At 38.1% G+C, this 16,911-nt stretch overlaps 1 protein-coding gene across 1 annotated transcript; it reads left to right on the plus strand.

Annotated features, from left to right (window-relative positions):
• Nucleotides 1–10,941: 10,941 nt before the first annotated feature.
• LOC106153311 (toll-like receptor 1) lies at nucleotides 10,942–15,430 on the plus strand. Its single transcript, XM_013527192.2, has one exon. It carries the CDS (start codon nucleotides 12,001–12,003, stop codon nucleotides 14,029–14,031), a length of 2,031 nt encoding a protein of 676 aa, XP_013382646.2. The 5' UTR covers nucleotides 10,942–12,000; the 3' UTR covers nucleotides 14,032–15,430.
• The last annotated feature ends 1,481 nt before the right edge of the window (nucleotides 15,431–16,911 follow it).

The following is a 16,911-nucleotide window of genomic DNA, read 5'->3' on the forward strand; positions in this document are numbered from 1 at the left end:
CTTACAGTATGATTGGACATTTCAAACTATGTTGCCCAACGTACAGCAATCAAATGATTTCCCTGGCGTATTGGAGACAATGAATACATAAAAATATCTACAATGTGTACATGTACGTGTGAGGTGATAGGTAGTCATCAAAAGAGGCTTCGAAACATAGTATGTTCTACTGGACATTTGTTATAAATGAAGATTTTCAAAATAAATCCGTCTTTAAAGGAAGTCAATGTACATATAGGTTAGACCATTGTATAGGATAGGGAAAGGTTTGAAGAAAAATAATAATCATATTTGTGTCGCATGAGATTATATTTATGAATATTCATACTAATTCCCGTTGGATCTTTAATCCATTAACTTTAAAAAAATTAACAAATGAACAACATGCATCGGAATTTCTATGCTCAGCGGAAGTACAGGATGTAGGAACAGAACAGCAAAATCTCTCACGCTTTCGACCAATCATGAGGCTCGAGAGATAAAGCAGCATGAACAGAGAATTAAGGTCACACTCAAGTTTCAAAAGTTTTATCTCTAAATTTCTGGAATTTTTTTAATCACTTGATTTTAGAGACCCGATATAAATATAAGCATGCCTATTTGCTTTTTTATCACTACACGTTATCTTTCTCTACACTGTAAATTTTGGTTACGGTATCTTGATATAGAAATGCTATTTTGGAAAAAATTATTTGTTTATTGTCAAGTAGGGGCGGTCAGTGTTATTTGTCTTCATTATCCATAAACCAGACGAGTTAATAATCTTGACTACAGCTAATGGTCGTGTTTATTCTAGAATTAGGTAGACTGCTTATAAATCAATCCGAAATAATATCCATTGAAGACGGCGAGCGGCTTGTCATTCAAACAATTGGACTTTCGCTATTGTGACACAAATGACTGTCCCGCTTCATCACTCATTGTAATATATTAATGCAACCTTGGCACGACAACAAGTATATTGTCCCTTTAAAAGTCTTTATTTCGACTGATCTGAAACAGAATTCACTACCTTCTTTACGTATGATCACTGGTGGGTGTATCTCCAAATCGCCAAAGACTTTTTATAGTAGAGGGTCACATGACCCAAGTGACACAAAAAGGGCCTAACACCAGCTATACATATTCATTACATCTATTTACATACTATAGTTATCAGGGGCGGATCCAGAGCTATTTTCAGATAGTCTTCTTAATTATCTTTGTTGATCCATCTTCTATTTTTGACCGTCTTCCGACAGAAAAAAATTAGATAAATTAGAAAAAAATTAGTCTTCCAGAAGACCCAGAAGACGGCCTCAATCCGCCCCTGGTTATACTTAGGTGCAGTATACCACTTAGGTGTGAATACCATTTTACATCTAAGATACTAAAAGCATGCTTAAGTGTGTCGATTGCAATCAACCCAGTGTGTGCAAAGCTTGGCGCCTACACAATGCTTTCTGAGGTCTACGACTGGTGTGAATGTTGTTGGAATCTTTGAACTGAACAAATGTAAAATTGGCCAAGCAATAGTTAATCTCGGATACCTGCAACGCTTTGTAATTTCGCTTTCAGCGAAGAAGTAACCAGGCCAGCTGTCCATAATGTGACGGAACCCATTGGCCTCTTCTGAACCTCATGCCAACGTCTATCAAATGGCGACTTAACGTTGATTATCAAAGTCGTATCTCGTAAATGGACAGATAATACACGACTGCAATAGTGTCACCGTTACAGTAGGGTGAACTCCCGTTCTCGTATAAAAAGGGGCCTGTCAAACATACTTACCGAGGTTTTTAACCGACGATATTATTTTATTCTTAACTGATCGACTTTGAACGCAGCATCATGAGAGCCAAATATGCCGTCGCTCTTTTCATTGGTGAGTAAGCATACATAAAAAGCTTCGGCAAAAGCAGGTGATAGTTAACGATTGACTGAAAAACTAGTATCAATGTGCTTTTTTTCTCTTTTTAAAAAATTGAGTGCGTGAATATTTTGATGTGAATATTGTAAACTGTTTTATACTAAATGTACCCTTTGTTTTCGATTGTCTTTCCTAAAAACACAATGCAAATTTTACTATTTCTACCAATCACGTAAAAGATCACATGGATTTATTTCCCACAGTGCTGTCTTTTGCCACAAGCTTTATCTGCTAAACCAAAATATCTCTAGTAATTGTTTCTTACATAACAAGTAGTCGGGTCAGGGAGATAGTTCACGTTCGTTCAGCTCTCTACATGCGGCAAGCACGTACAGTATCGGGGTAGTGCGTCGCCAAGGATCCGAAAGTCACGATAAAATTCATAAAGTTTACTTTAACATTTGTGTTTAAAATAAAACTCCGGACGACGCAGAGGGTTGTAACTGTCTCTGACCACCAGTGCTGTACTGCTGTGCCCGACCCACGTACTGTATCCGACCAAAAAAAAGAATAAAACGAGTGGTGCACAAGTTTTCAAGTGATATGCGCAGAAACATAATCCCTTCTGTCTAACCTAAACCGTTTATCTTATAGATTAGAAGTAAAACCTCGCGGATTCTCGCACGTTTTCGAGTTCAGGGGAGAAGTCCTATTTTTTTTCACCATTTAATTGTACCTTTTCATTTCAGTTTTCATCTTGATCAGTACCACTTCTGCCCAAACAATTACCATACCTGGAGGCTGTTCTGTATTTGGTGCATTTTCCTGTCTCTTCCGATGTATATTCAGAAGCAGATTCCAGGGATGCTGTGGGGCCGGCGCCAACTCAGCTAACTGCTACTGCTACGGTCAGGCATCTCTTTTAAGCAATCCACCTAATTTTGTGAGTATTCAGAAATGGTCCAGAAATGGTGGAGGACAAAACGTGCACGCCCCCCCCCCCCGGCTTCAGATGTACCCCGTCCCACTTTCCCTTAAATAACAAACAGTTAAACAAGCGAAACGTCCCACAGCAAAGTATTATTTTTCCTTAAACCCCATGTTTCATAGTTGGCCTATTACCTTTTACTGCTCTATATTTCTTAAATTGAACCGAGGCAAATTCTTTACCTTGTCATCGTCTCTTCGCAAAATCCTGGAGCCGACAATGAAGTATTTTTATAATACCACACGCATATATATGTATCATAATCATATAATATACAGAATTTTTACTTTATAACTAACAAGCAGTAAACCACGCATATACCATATCGCTTTACTGATTTCTTTAACCCATCACGGATAAAGAAATTTTTGTTGATTTTTCCTTCAGGGTACGGTGCCTACTGAGTGCATGGGCATGCCAAACCACATGTATTAATATATACACAATAACCGTTTCCTGAACAACCAACCTCTAAGGTACGTTTACTCATGATGATGACAAGACGGACAAGAAAGAGGAATATTCATAAATTGTACCTCATTTTTGAAACATGGTTTTTATCACAATAAATGTGTATGTATACACACGTTTTGTCTTCAACATTTGAGTCATCTATCTATCAAAGTCACCTTTTAATAAAAGATAAATATACAAAATTGCTTTCTCATTTGAGCCAAGCATGTTAAAGGGATAAAAACTCTTCGTATGAGATCTATATTTTACAATAAAACATTGTGAATAACTCATAGAAATATAATATATTCTGTTTTACCACAAAAACGGCAGTTATAGCTATTATTCTGATATCTGAGCTTGTCTTTAGACCACATGACCTCCATTGTTGGCTATACTCTGTTAAAATCTCTTAAGAGATTTTAACAAAAAATCAAACTTTTTAGAAAAAAAAAAACAGGGACTAATTTTGAATGTAAAAATGGATTCATTAACCATTGGTTAGTATGGGAAAATTGTTGTTTACTCCAGGAAAATTAATTTTTGGCCGAAACAAAGAGTTATTATCCCTTTAAGCTTCTGTGGCTCCCTGGTAGCTCTACTGATTTAAACACAGCAGTCAGATACGGACGAAATATATGGGTTCGAGGTCTAGTGTAATCAAAGTTTCATTAGACTTTATTATTTCTTTTGCTTTGATTTTAATAGGTCACTTCTCTTAAAGAGAAAGGCCATTATTGGACTGACTTCCCGTGAATTGGTTAAGCAGTCATCTCCAATCATACATTCAGACAAAATATATGCTCTGCCTTTCCATATACAACAGGTAAAATGCACGCAATCACCGTTTCCAACATGTGACTATGTTTGTTTTAGTTTAGTCACAATTTAACAAGGCAGCAACACGTTCAGATGTACAGACAAAATGTACAGACAAAAAAAAAAAAAAAAAAAAAAAAAAAAACTTATTTGGTCCAATTTGGTGCAATATTACAAAATGCTTTAAAAACTTTATTGCCACCAATTTTCATTATATACAAAATGGACAATCAGGAAACGTTAGTAGCACAGGGCTTTAGGTCTACGGGATGTCTAAGTCACATATTGAAAATGCCCATGTAAAATGAAAATTTCAGAATAAACTGCATTTAATCTCACCAAAAAGAATCTTATCAGGCTTAGTTTTCCATCTCATGCTGTATATTTTAGTCCCACTAACTCATTCACTAACTCTTTCACAGATGATTTTAATCTAGAAAACACGGAGATCAAAATGGCTGCTGCATGATTTAGAATAAGCCATTTATTTTCGTTTGCTTATTAAGGTACACTCGGTTACAGAACTGACGTTACCGTTATACTTAAAACATTATTAAAAGTTATTAAAACACAATTTAAATTCTTGTTTTTAATTAAATTAATTCGTAGTAAAAAATCAGAGAAAAAGGATTTGGAAAAATATTCCATATTAAATGTCAATTCTGTAGTATACCATATACTTCATATTTGGCATATGAATGGTGCAGTGGCTGGGCTACAGGTAAATGTCATTGACTTGCTCAAGGATATCAAGCACTGATTTATTTTTTTAGGAAAACAACCAATGCAAAGATTCTTTTTAAAAGGTGATTGGGATGCGTTATTCAGTCCCACTGATGGAAAATAAAGATTTCACATCAGTTACTTTTCCCACCGGCATTCGAACGTTAAAAAAGTATTAATGCGCAATTCTTGTGTTCTTACCGCCGATATCATTTCTGTCATTTTATAACTGTGGCACCAATTTTACGACCTGTTAATTTAATGATGATAACCTGTCATGTGTTGGTAGTGAGTATCTTGTATCTTGATATGGAAAAAAAAAGGTTCCGTGTGCACAATGGGCCTTCTTTGTTTATTTTCTAATATGGGGTGGTCAGCATTATTTGTCACCATGGAACAATGAATAAATAAACCGGATTGCAGTAAACAGTCACGTTTACTCTAGACTGGGGTGGACCGCGCGCCGTTTTTAAATCGATCCAAAAAATTGCGGATTGCGATCAAACCAGATGATGCGCGGTTTGTCATTCTAGCAACTCTATTTTAACTTTTGGTTTGGTTCCAGTAGTAACTGTGATGTTGCTTTCTGTAGCTGTATTAATTGGTCTTCAAACATGCTGATCTGACTAAACTGCAATCAACCCAGTGAGTGCACAGTTTGTCGCCTAGTTAATGCACTCATATGGCATTTGGTTTGCAGCTGTTTCCGATCTGAGCAAAACTGTACAAATAATTACCAAACTCGGTTTAGCTGCAGAACTTTCCTGATCTTATGTACAATTCAGAAGTAGGCTAATCCAGATGACCATTGTGTGACGGCACACCAAGTGACTTGAAGTGTCTCATGCCCATGGTCATCAAATTGTGATAAAAATCCTCATAACCAATGTTCTATCTAGTAAATGGACATGTAGCACCCATTAACGCGGTGTGTCACCGCCCGTTTTGATATAAAAAAAAAGAGAAAGTTAAAAAAATCCACCATAGGCTTTCATCCGACGATAACCTGTTATTCTTCACTGACAAGTTCTGATCACAGCACCATGAGAAGCAAATGTGCCGTCGCTCTTTTCAGTGGTGAGTATATAACCAGCCTCGGCCAGAGGAGCACTGTGATAAAGATTTAGTGATGCATAATATGATTTCTTTATTGCTTCTAAATAAAAGCTGTGTGATTAGTTTTAGTGCAAATAGTTTATTCTGTTTGAAAACAAAAGTTGTTTTCGTTTATGGCCTTCGTTTGCTACAAATTGTAAGCACTCTCTCAATTGGGGTCTTATAATCATCCATTAGTTTAAAGTGTCTTAACCTAATAGCATTTTACGATCATCACACCCGTTTATTGCGCCAACGCGGTTTCTTTAATGTTCTGTTGAGTTAGAACCTATGCTCATGTTTGGGGGTGGTCGGCTCATGCCTTGGTTAAACTACCTCTTATCAAAATAACACGACCTAAGACTGGGCCCCTGGAGAAGTGTGTTTTGACAGCGCCCCTAGTTAATAGCTTTGAGATTGTTTTCGGGACGCTAGAGTAAGAAGAAAAAAGCCGTGGAATACGTTCACAAGTGTCTCGCTGCAGTTCTACCTCGACATTTGATCAATCAACAAATCGTTGTCTGAAATCCCTGGCTCACAATAGGGACATGCAGTTGACTGTCCTCTCCACCTTACTGCAACGCAGTCGCAAATACTTTTGTGTAACTACTCAAATCGTCACAAGCGAGACACCTGTGAACGTACTCCTTCATTGTGATCTGCCTAGCAGATAAGCACATACAAAGGCGAGGCACATTTCCCAGGACGAGACGTCCCGCACATAAGTGCATTTGCAATCTGCACTAGCAGACGCACACTCACAAAGGCGAGACACCTTTGATGAGGATTTGGTTTTCCCTCCTGTGAAAACTACTACATTGAATACAGCACTGGTCACTAACCACCCCTTTCTCACCCCCTATCTCTAGGGGTGCTTTCCCAGAGATGTAGATCGATCTAAAGATTAAGATTTAGATCGACCTAACTCCCTGGGGTTCACGCTAAATTGCAGTCAGCCGAGCGGGCACCATAGTTAATTACCCCCTTACAGCTTTTAGTAGGCGGGACAGACGCTTAAGCCGGCCAAGCTGACAGCAATCTAGTGAGACTCCCCACAGGGATAGATCGATCTAAAAATCTATGGAAATGGGGTGTAGGACTCTGCAGCTCATTAAGGTCACTTGTTGACCGAAAAGCGCTTTATGCAACCAGTCCACCCACTCCCCCCACCAGGCTGTACGTCTCCCGTACAACCGTCTTCGTTTAGGTCAAATTGATACAGAGGTGAGACGCCTCTCTCTACACCACGCTGAGGTGAGACGCCTCACAACACGCAAGCCTAAAGTCAAAGTAGTTCATTGTACACGGCTACGAACATTTATTTTATGAGATCAAATTAAAAAATACAATACATCAAATCATTGCGTTACACAAACGTGAAACAAACATATCCAAGGGAATCAAGGCATTTTTCTTCAAACTCGAGCGTCCCGAAAACAATTTCAAAGCTTTCAACAAGGGACGCTGTCAAAACACACGTCCCCAGGGGCCCAGCCTAGGATCGTGTTATTTTGATAAGATGTAGTTTAATCAAGGGATGAACCGACCACCCCCAAACAGCAACTACACATATTCACAATGGGTTGCGAACCACTCTTGTATCTCTTTGTAAAACGGCAATCGCGTGCAGAGTTTCACTTTTATCGCTAAAAAGTAAACCCCACCTCTCGTGGATTCTTGCACGTTTTCTGATTTCAGATCTAGACGCTCAACCTTTACCTAAACCTCATTTGCCTTCCAATTTCAGTTTTCATCTTGATCAGCGCTACTACTGCCCAAACCATTACCATACCTGGAGGCTGCTCCGTATTTGGTGCCTTATCCTGTAGCTTCCTATGTATATTAAGAGGAAGATTCCAGGGATGCTGTGGGGTCGGCGCCGACTCAACTAACTGCTACTGCTACGGTCAGGCATCTCTTTTAAGCAATCCACCCGATTTTGTGAGTATTCAAAGCCAGATCCGGAGAGGGAAGGGCAAAGCTATAGCACTTTCCCCCTCCTTGCGTAAGGGTACCCCTTTCTCAACAATAAATAGTTGAACAATCGAAACGATACAAAATCAAGTAACTTTTCCTTCCCTAAGCCCTTTCCAGAATTGTATATTTCCCTTTCACTGCTTTATTTTCCTATTTCCTCTTACCGAACAGATTCATTTTCTTTTCGTTACCACCTTTTGGTAGCAAAATCTTAGATCTGACAATGGCACATCCTATATACCATACCACATACCATGCATTACATTATATCATAAACTTGAAATATGGTACGTAGTGGTAATATACTTAGCATTCATCACAATATTAACATGATACTTACTACAAAAGACACGTGTCACTTACTACACATCCCCATTATATTTTACACTGTGCAAATATACCAGGTGCTTCACACACCATTATTAATTCTTATACATGTACATGTATCATATAATATACAGAGCTTACACTTCATGACAAACACACAGTTAACTACAAAGTTAACTACAACTTCACATATACCAAATCGTTTTACGTTTATGGATAAAGGATATATTTGTTCATATTTCTTTCAGGGCACGGTGCCAACTGAGTGCAGGTAGAACAGGAACAAAACATCGCGCCTCGATATGGGAACCAGATCAACAAGACGATTTCTGGCGTTTTTAGCGTCGAAATTTTACAAAATTTCAATTTAGCTAATAAAAAGGCCACGCATAAGAACTTTTTATATTGTATGTTTTATATCTGTTATTATTGAATAGTCCAATAATAACCGAGAAATCCAATTTAAAAAATATAATTTTTGCGACATTACATACTGTTTGGAACCAAAAAAAAAAAAACAAACAAAAAAAAAAAAAAACGCACGGAAGAATATGTAGATTTATTTTCATATATGGAACTAAAGTATATAGCCAAAAATAACAGCATATTTTTCTCGACAAATAGACATCACTTTGAGCGCATTAGGGGAAGTTTAAATGCATAGTCCAAGATTTAGGGCATCAAATACACCATGGGTGTCAACATCCTGAGTTCACAGACACCATTAAATTTATGCAGAGCAGTACACCAGCGGCGCATGGACATCACTAAGTTGTCAATAGAGGCCTAAGGGATATTATCCCATTCCTCCTGGAGTGCTTTTTGCAGTTGGCGAACATTTTCGAGAGCTGGAACATGATGGCTGAAAACTCTGATCCAGAACATTCCACAGATGTTTGTTGGGCGACATGGTGCATGAGCGTGGTTCCTAATGCTACCAGTGTCTCTGAAGCGTGTTCCAAGATGGCTGACAGTGGAATGATGCACATTCAGACATGCTGCAACTTCTGTTACTGACAAGCCAGCATTGAGCATGCTGATGGCATGCTCCCTAATGGTTCCAGACATCCGTGGCATGTTGACAAGTGGCAGAAATACACATTTTGGTGTGTCCTTTTATTGCCTAGACGGTAGAGAGTGTCCGAGTATTGGTCTTGCAGATTGACCTCTACTCCGTCATGCTCCATTAGTCTTATGGGTGTAAAAACTGAACCTTTGAGTATACTCACGGGGAGCGGCCAAGTGAAACCAGACCACTATAATTGATCAAAACAAATCCATCAGTTCACAAATAAACCATCAAACTGGGCATATTTCATGATGATACATTTCAACTGACCATTTTAGTTTCGTGCGTTTATATTTTTGTTCAGTATATATATATATATATATATATATATATATATATATATATATATATATATATATGCTATTTTGCCCACAGCATTACCGGGGTGTCGATTTCCCTTGGCGCTACATATAACACTGATAATACACTTACTATAAAGGCAAAATAATTGTTATTCTAAGCAATGTCCGATGGATTTAACTTTTAATACATACAATCAAGAGAACATTTCCAATATTCTTTCTTAAAACGACACCAAAAAGCAAATTAAATCAAATCAACCAGACGGTAAACATGTACCGACAGGCTTTGTCAGCATAAACTGTATCTCACGGATGCGCAGAAGTTTAAATCTTTCCTGTGCTAGGTCATAGTAGTATTTTACACACAATATCACAATAACTGTTTTCTGAACGGTTGAACCATACGACACCATAGCGCGACTACGGCATGTTTACCAATGATGATATGTGAAATGGGGGAATAGATACTGGCAAGAAAGAGAAATACTGATGAATCGTACCTCATTTAATATCCTTTAATGACAAGGCTTTTGTAAGATGTAAAACGAAATTATAAATTTAGTGAACATAACATCACAATTTTCAAAAAGGGCATCAAACATTCAACATTCTGTTTGGTGATTTTGGTCTTAGAATCACTTTATATCACAATAAATGTATATTTATACGGAAAAAAAACTCTTTCTTCAACATGTAAGTCACGTAATGGGTAGGGTATTGTTTGAAACATATCTATCTATCTTTCTATCTATTTCAGCATAAAAAATATAAGAAAAAGCATCCAAGCAATCGAAAAAAAGGTAAAAAGAGCACTGAGAAATTGTGGGTTTCCGGAATGGGCATTAAAGGAAGGTGAAAAGATGGGAAAGAAACAAAAACAGAGAAGTCACCAAACTACTGCCCATGCCAATGACAAATAAAAGAAAAAAAAATTACATCGTATTATCTTACTCCAGAGTGGGGGAGGGCCGAAACGCTTACAACGGACGTTTAACAAGTACTTTTCAACATCAATTTGTACAGCAAAGCAGAGTTGACAATCGGAAATGCAATGGTACGTCTAAGGCTCAAAGACCCGTTTGACAACAATGAAAAGTGTGGAGTAGTCTATGAAATAGATTACAGGACGCAACACGTGTCTCTTTAACATTTATATATCATTCTGCGCACGCGCAACCTGATGTCACTTACACCCCACACCCCCACTCTCTCTTTCTCTGCAAAAAAGAGTTACTAAAGTTACTCTAGATCTTATTTTAGTTTGTGTGTCTGATTATGTGTTTTAATCTTTAAAATGACAAGAAATGTTCAATTCCCCGAGTTTAAAACTGATTCACATTTGCGACTCTACAGTATATAAGTATTTGACAGCCTATGAGCTCAGCGACCTGAAAATAAAATAATCTTTTGTGGTTTTCAGTTCGGTTATAGTTCACTGCTGTGTTTCTTCAATTCCACTGTCAACAAAGGGTTTCAAATGGCTATTTTTGTGTGTCACAAAAATACCATACGAAAATTTATCCAGCTGGTTTTTATTCACCTTGGTAAAGATCTGATACACGCGCCTGGCTTACAAAATTAATCTTAAAACGCATCTTGTGGAAAACGCAACGCATACGCAGCGTCTTTTTAACTGATTCGATCATGCGTCAAGAACATAATGGAACAAGTAACAATTTTTTGGTAAATTTGACGGCATTTTGTACCTATGAACTAGCTTAAAAAAGACAGCACAGTTTCAAAAAAAAAAAAAAAAAAAAAAAATAGAAGGAGAGTAAATGTTCATGAAATGTATCAAATGTGGCACAATTAATATCTACAACTGTACTTTTGTACATTTTTGATAACACAGAATAAACGAAAAAATATGTGTACTAATTCATAAATCTGTCTTCTTACCAATTAAGTTTTTCTTCACACCGTTTTAAAAACAAAAACGAGTCGCGTCCATTTTTCTCTTAAATGACGCATTTTTCCATGCTGCGCCATTTAAAGAAATTAATACCAAACGTGACTGTACCCTCCGCGCCCTTTCCTGGCTTCCTGGTTCAAATCACATAGTACAAACATATGCAATTTCAATACATGAGCTCTGAATGGGTCTATTCACCCGTCAACGCAACAGCACGTAGGCTGACAAAGAGGGCAGATAAGAGCTTCCCGTGTCGTTTATTAGTGGGTTAAAAACATTTACAAAATTGGGTGGTTATACTTACAGCGCGTGGTTTACTTACTCGTGTTACTTACTCGTGTGCAACACTGGTTTAAATATAAAGTTGGATATTTTCACTGGTGGAGGCAGTGGTGTCTACGGCTTTTGCCTAAGATTATTTGCTTTTTGACATTCAAAGTGACGGGCAATTAGGACATAAGAGCAATTGAGTGGCGTACTGCTACAATGGTTTTTGGGCCTCGTAGACGCCTGTTGCTTTTGGCTGCTCTTTTCCTCGCCAATGTAAGGGTTGTTTTCGCTGGATCTCTCTGTCCCCGTAAATGCACGTGCACTGACGACATCCAGGGACTGGGCGTAAATTGCGCCAACATGGCTGAAGACGATCTTCCCGAACTGCCGCTCCATGCTACGTCTCTCAGAATATCAGGGAGGTTCGAAACATTGAGAAATGGAACTTTCAGTGGTTTCTTCAGCTTGAAAGATCTCAACATGTCGGAATGTAATTTAAAGACCATAGAACACGGTGCCCTCTTGGGAATTTATGAACTTCGTAACGTGTCATTCCAGAACAATTTACTCGTTGATTTGCCAAGATTTATCACGCTACTTCCAAATTTGGAGAGAGCCAATTTTCAAGGAAACCGCATAAAAGTGAATGCCAGTACCTTTCCAGCGAGCCCAAATACGCCTATGTCATCGACGCTAATGGAGTTGGACATCAGTTCAAACGAAATTTCCGACATGGGCGTTCTTTATAATATACTTTTGAGCTTTACTAACCTGCGAAAATTGGTTGCCAGAAATAATGGGTTCACCAATATGAGCCAGAGAGATTTTCCATTTCATAAACATTTACAAGTTCTCGATCTGACATATAATTGGCTGCCTAACCTGTATCTCAATTTTGCTATGTTGACCTCACTTAAAGAATTATACATGTGGGAAACGGGCTGCACATTTTTCATCCAAAACATGTCCTCACTCGCTACATTTCAGTACAAGCGCAACGCGTTCTGTGTACCGGATTCTGATGACGGCAGATCTTTGTTTGTAGGGCTATCGGGACTAGAAGAACTAGATCTGGAGGGTAATAATTTATTTTGCGATGAAATTTGGAGCGGCAAAACACTTCCTAGTATATTCAAATCTCTTCTACCTAATCTGAAAATATTAGTGCTGGCTTCGAACCACGTTACCAAACTTCCAATGAACATGTTTTACAAAGTTCCTAGCTTAGAATATCTGGATCTATCGAACAATGACCTAAAAAGCATCGATTCTGCAATTAACACTTTAGATTCTCTGGAGTATTTGAATCTAAGGGATAACAGGCTCTTTACTTTGGAAGTGGACATACTACAGAAAAACACTGACCTACGGTACCTTAACGTCGAGGCAAATCAGTTTTTCTGTAGCTGCGAAACAAGTAGGTTCTCCGCTTGGATCCGAAATCATACAACCAGATGGCCGGAATTAAGGGGAGAGAACCAAACTTGTAGTGGGCCCATTGAGTTCAGAAACACCAGGTTGCGAGACTTTGCCCCAAATTGGATAACATGTAACATGGCTCCTTTTGTCTTTGTATGTATCGGGGCCGGAGTTCTGGTAGTTACGACATTGGCAAGTATTATGGCCTATCATCGGCTGGACATCGTTTACTGGTGGCATCTGAGAAGATTGAGTGGTTCTCGTAGAAGCTACATCAGGTGTCATGAAAACCAAGCACAATACGAATATGACGCTTTTGTTGCGTACGCCGGCAGTAGCGAGGAATGGATCGTGCGACAGTTTCTCCCGCACGTGGAGGGTCAAGGTCGGAGCACCGACCGGGGTCAAGGTAAAGGTCAGGACATTAGCTTTAAGGTGTGTATCCATTCAAGAGATTTCTTACCTGGAGAGTACATCATAGACAACATAGTAGAGAAAATGGAGGCAAGCAGAGCGACCATACTGATAATCTCGCACAACTTTCTGAAAAGTGACTGGTGTAAGTACGAGGTTGACATTACTCAGGCGAAGGTGTTGCGGGAGAGACGCGGGGCGCTCATTGTTGTGTTTCTCGAGCAGATACCTTATAAACAGCTCCCCAAGACGCTTAGACTCATGAAGCGTCACGTGACCTATTTGGAGTGGCCGGCGGAGGAGAATGAACAAAAACGGGCGGAGTTTTGGAAAAAGATGAAACTTTCACTTCTGAAACGAATTCAACAAACTCATAACATTTCATATCCTTCATATCCTGAAACACAAGTGTAGTTAGATTAAATTTTATATATGAACTTTTCGACTGTCTACATATTTTCAATATGCGTAGGGCGCACAAATTTTATTCTAAGCAGACATGATTAAAATATCTCAAGTATGTGTACACACGAAAAAAACGTATTTTTAATTCGCCATTAATTAGCGCTAAAATAAGAATACTATGTTAAAATCGATCTGGCGTTTCATCCTTTCAGCTATCGTTTTATTTACATTTCTAAATGCCCTGTCTGATTGTTCCAAAGCAATACATTTAAATAGTCAGTGTCAGTACTCGCCGGGTCTTACCAAACAGAGCTTTTAAGACTTACATAATAACTCTTGTTACATGTACTTAAATATTATGCACAAAATCTCAGACACTGCCGGTGTAACGTGACAGAGAGTCCCCCATAACAGAGAGTCTGCTTCCCATTCATTTGTACAGGTAAGCCTCGCCCTAGATTTTGACCCACTTAGGTCAGACTAACCCTAACCATTATAACTATATGCATATTTAGGGCGGACTTTCTGTTACACGGACCCTCAGTTTTGTTACACCGGCAGTAACATAGGCAGGGGTGTAGTCCTAGGAATGGAAGTTCGGGGTCGCATACGATTGGTACGAGTTAGGGTTAGTCGTAGTATTTGGGTTAGTATATGGGACGAATGTCACCTGTACAAAGTAATTGGAAAATGACTACAGTTTATAGCGGACGTACTGTACCATTCATGTCCTGGCGTGGTATTTTTTCACTTGAAATTTTAATTTTGTTTTGGTGTGCCAAAACTAAGACAGGTTGAGTCATTTTAATATTTTTCTAAAATATCCCAAATTTCATTGCAATATCTTCAACACCGTGCAGGTTATTGGCTTTTATAATTAATAACGTTAATTATTAAGTCCCCACATATATGAGGAAAAATATGTTTTTTTAACTTAGGTCAAGTGATAGAAAACTTCCTGGTTTGAGTTGCCGGTCTTTTCTCGCAAGCGTAATTAATATCAAATGTTATAATGCAAAATTGTGCCGGAAGTGACGTGTAGTGGTGTAAGACGTGAAGCTGACTAGTCATTTTCAGCTGGAGGTAAATAGGAGTGAAGATGTGGGCTCAAAGCGACATAACATTTTTTTGGTATTTTAGGCAGAGAATACTTGTAGAAATAATAATTAAGCAAATGCATATTGCACAAAATACTATATCCAGTCTATATCCAGATTGTGTCTTACTATTGTGAGCTATATGTATGAAGTAGTTAGCTTATATGTATTTTGGTATTTGAATGATATAAAGTAGTTATACTTATTTAAGCCCATGTGCACAATTTATGTAAAATTGTAGTTTAGAGAGCTTGTAAAATGTAACTGTACACATTTTAATGCACAATAAATTATTATTATTAAGTACATGATATGAAAACGTGTTACGATACTTGAAGGTGCGAAATCTTGCTTAATTTGCAGTCAATTTGCTTTGAAATATACGCTGCATCGACCGACAGCGCGACAAGGACGCTCAAGGAAAAGAATTCCCGCGAGGCTGTAAATCGTTGTCATGTAGAATTTTGGCATGTATGTAAGCTGATATGATCATATCTAATTATTTTGGGGTGTTTTATGGTATGTGCTGCAATTATAACGATGTTTTAGAGCCCCTGAAGGACCTCGTGAAAACCAAGAAGTAGTTGGCAACTGACAACTGAATCGCACCGAACCACGATCGCTGTGCAATGATTTATCTTTTTGTAAAGATTATTACGAGTTTTTAGATGATTCTACGTCCAGCTGACATAAAATTCCACATATATGATCACACTAATACACCTATTACACCGGGGCATGCACTAATCTAAACCTACTACCAATATTTAAAGAGGTTTCAGCAACAATTTCTAAAAATGGTGTCCTTAATCATGAAACAGTTTGACAAACGAGCAGGCCAATATACTTGAAAAATATTTTCGCACGTAACAAACGAGCAGTCTCAAATGCTTGCAAATTTTCTTTTTGCCAGTACATGGTACATGACATATTTGCACTCTATAGCTACTGCACTTCATACTGGGTCCCTTAAACTTAAAACTAGCCCGACTCCGGGTCAGACTCCTCACGTTTCTACAACACTAATTAAAGGGATAATAACTCTTCGTATGAGATCTATATTTCACAATAAAAACATTGTGAATAACTCATAGAAATATAATATATTCTGTTTTACCACAAAAACGGCAGTTATAGCTATTATTCTGATATCTGAGCTTGTCTTTAGACCACGTGACCTCCATTGATGGCTATACTCTAACAAAAAAACAAACTTTTTAGAAAAAAAAAAAAAAAAAAAAAACAGGGACTAACTTTGAATGTAAAAATGGATTCATTAACCATTTGGTAAGTGTGGGAAAATTGTTGTTTACTCAAGGAAATTGCATTTTTTTTTTTTGGCTGAAACGAAGAGTTATTATCCCTTTAAGCGACTAGCATTGAATAAAAACATATCTAGCTTGACTGCGGTGTAACAGGAATGCAAGTCCGCTGGGAACCATACTGCTTCCCAATACTTTTAAAGGTGACATTCGTCTTATATACAAACCCCAAAATTCCAATTAACCCTAACCTGTTACACTGGGTCAAACTCCTCACGTTAATTTCTACGACACCCAGCGCATAGCACTGATGAAAAACATATCTCGACCTCAATCAGGCCCTCTTGGGCGTTTTCGATAACATGCACATTGTAACGAACGCACATTGTAACGAAGTGACTACTTTTATTCTCTGACAAAGACTTCAAAGTAAGAATACATGGAATAACAGGGCAAAAAGAACACGATTTGACTGAAATTGAGTTAATCGAAGACGGTGTGTATATAGTGAAATTTTGCCCAGCCTAAGT

This window comes from Lingula anatina, chromosome 10 (assembly GCF_051362555.1).
Source record: "Lingula anatina isolate TDL-2025a chromosome 10, LinAna3.0, whole genome shotgun sequence".
Classification (NCBI taxonomy): domain Eukaryota; kingdom Metazoa; phylum Brachiopoda; class Lingulata; order Lingulida; family Lingulidae; genus Lingula; species Lingula anatina.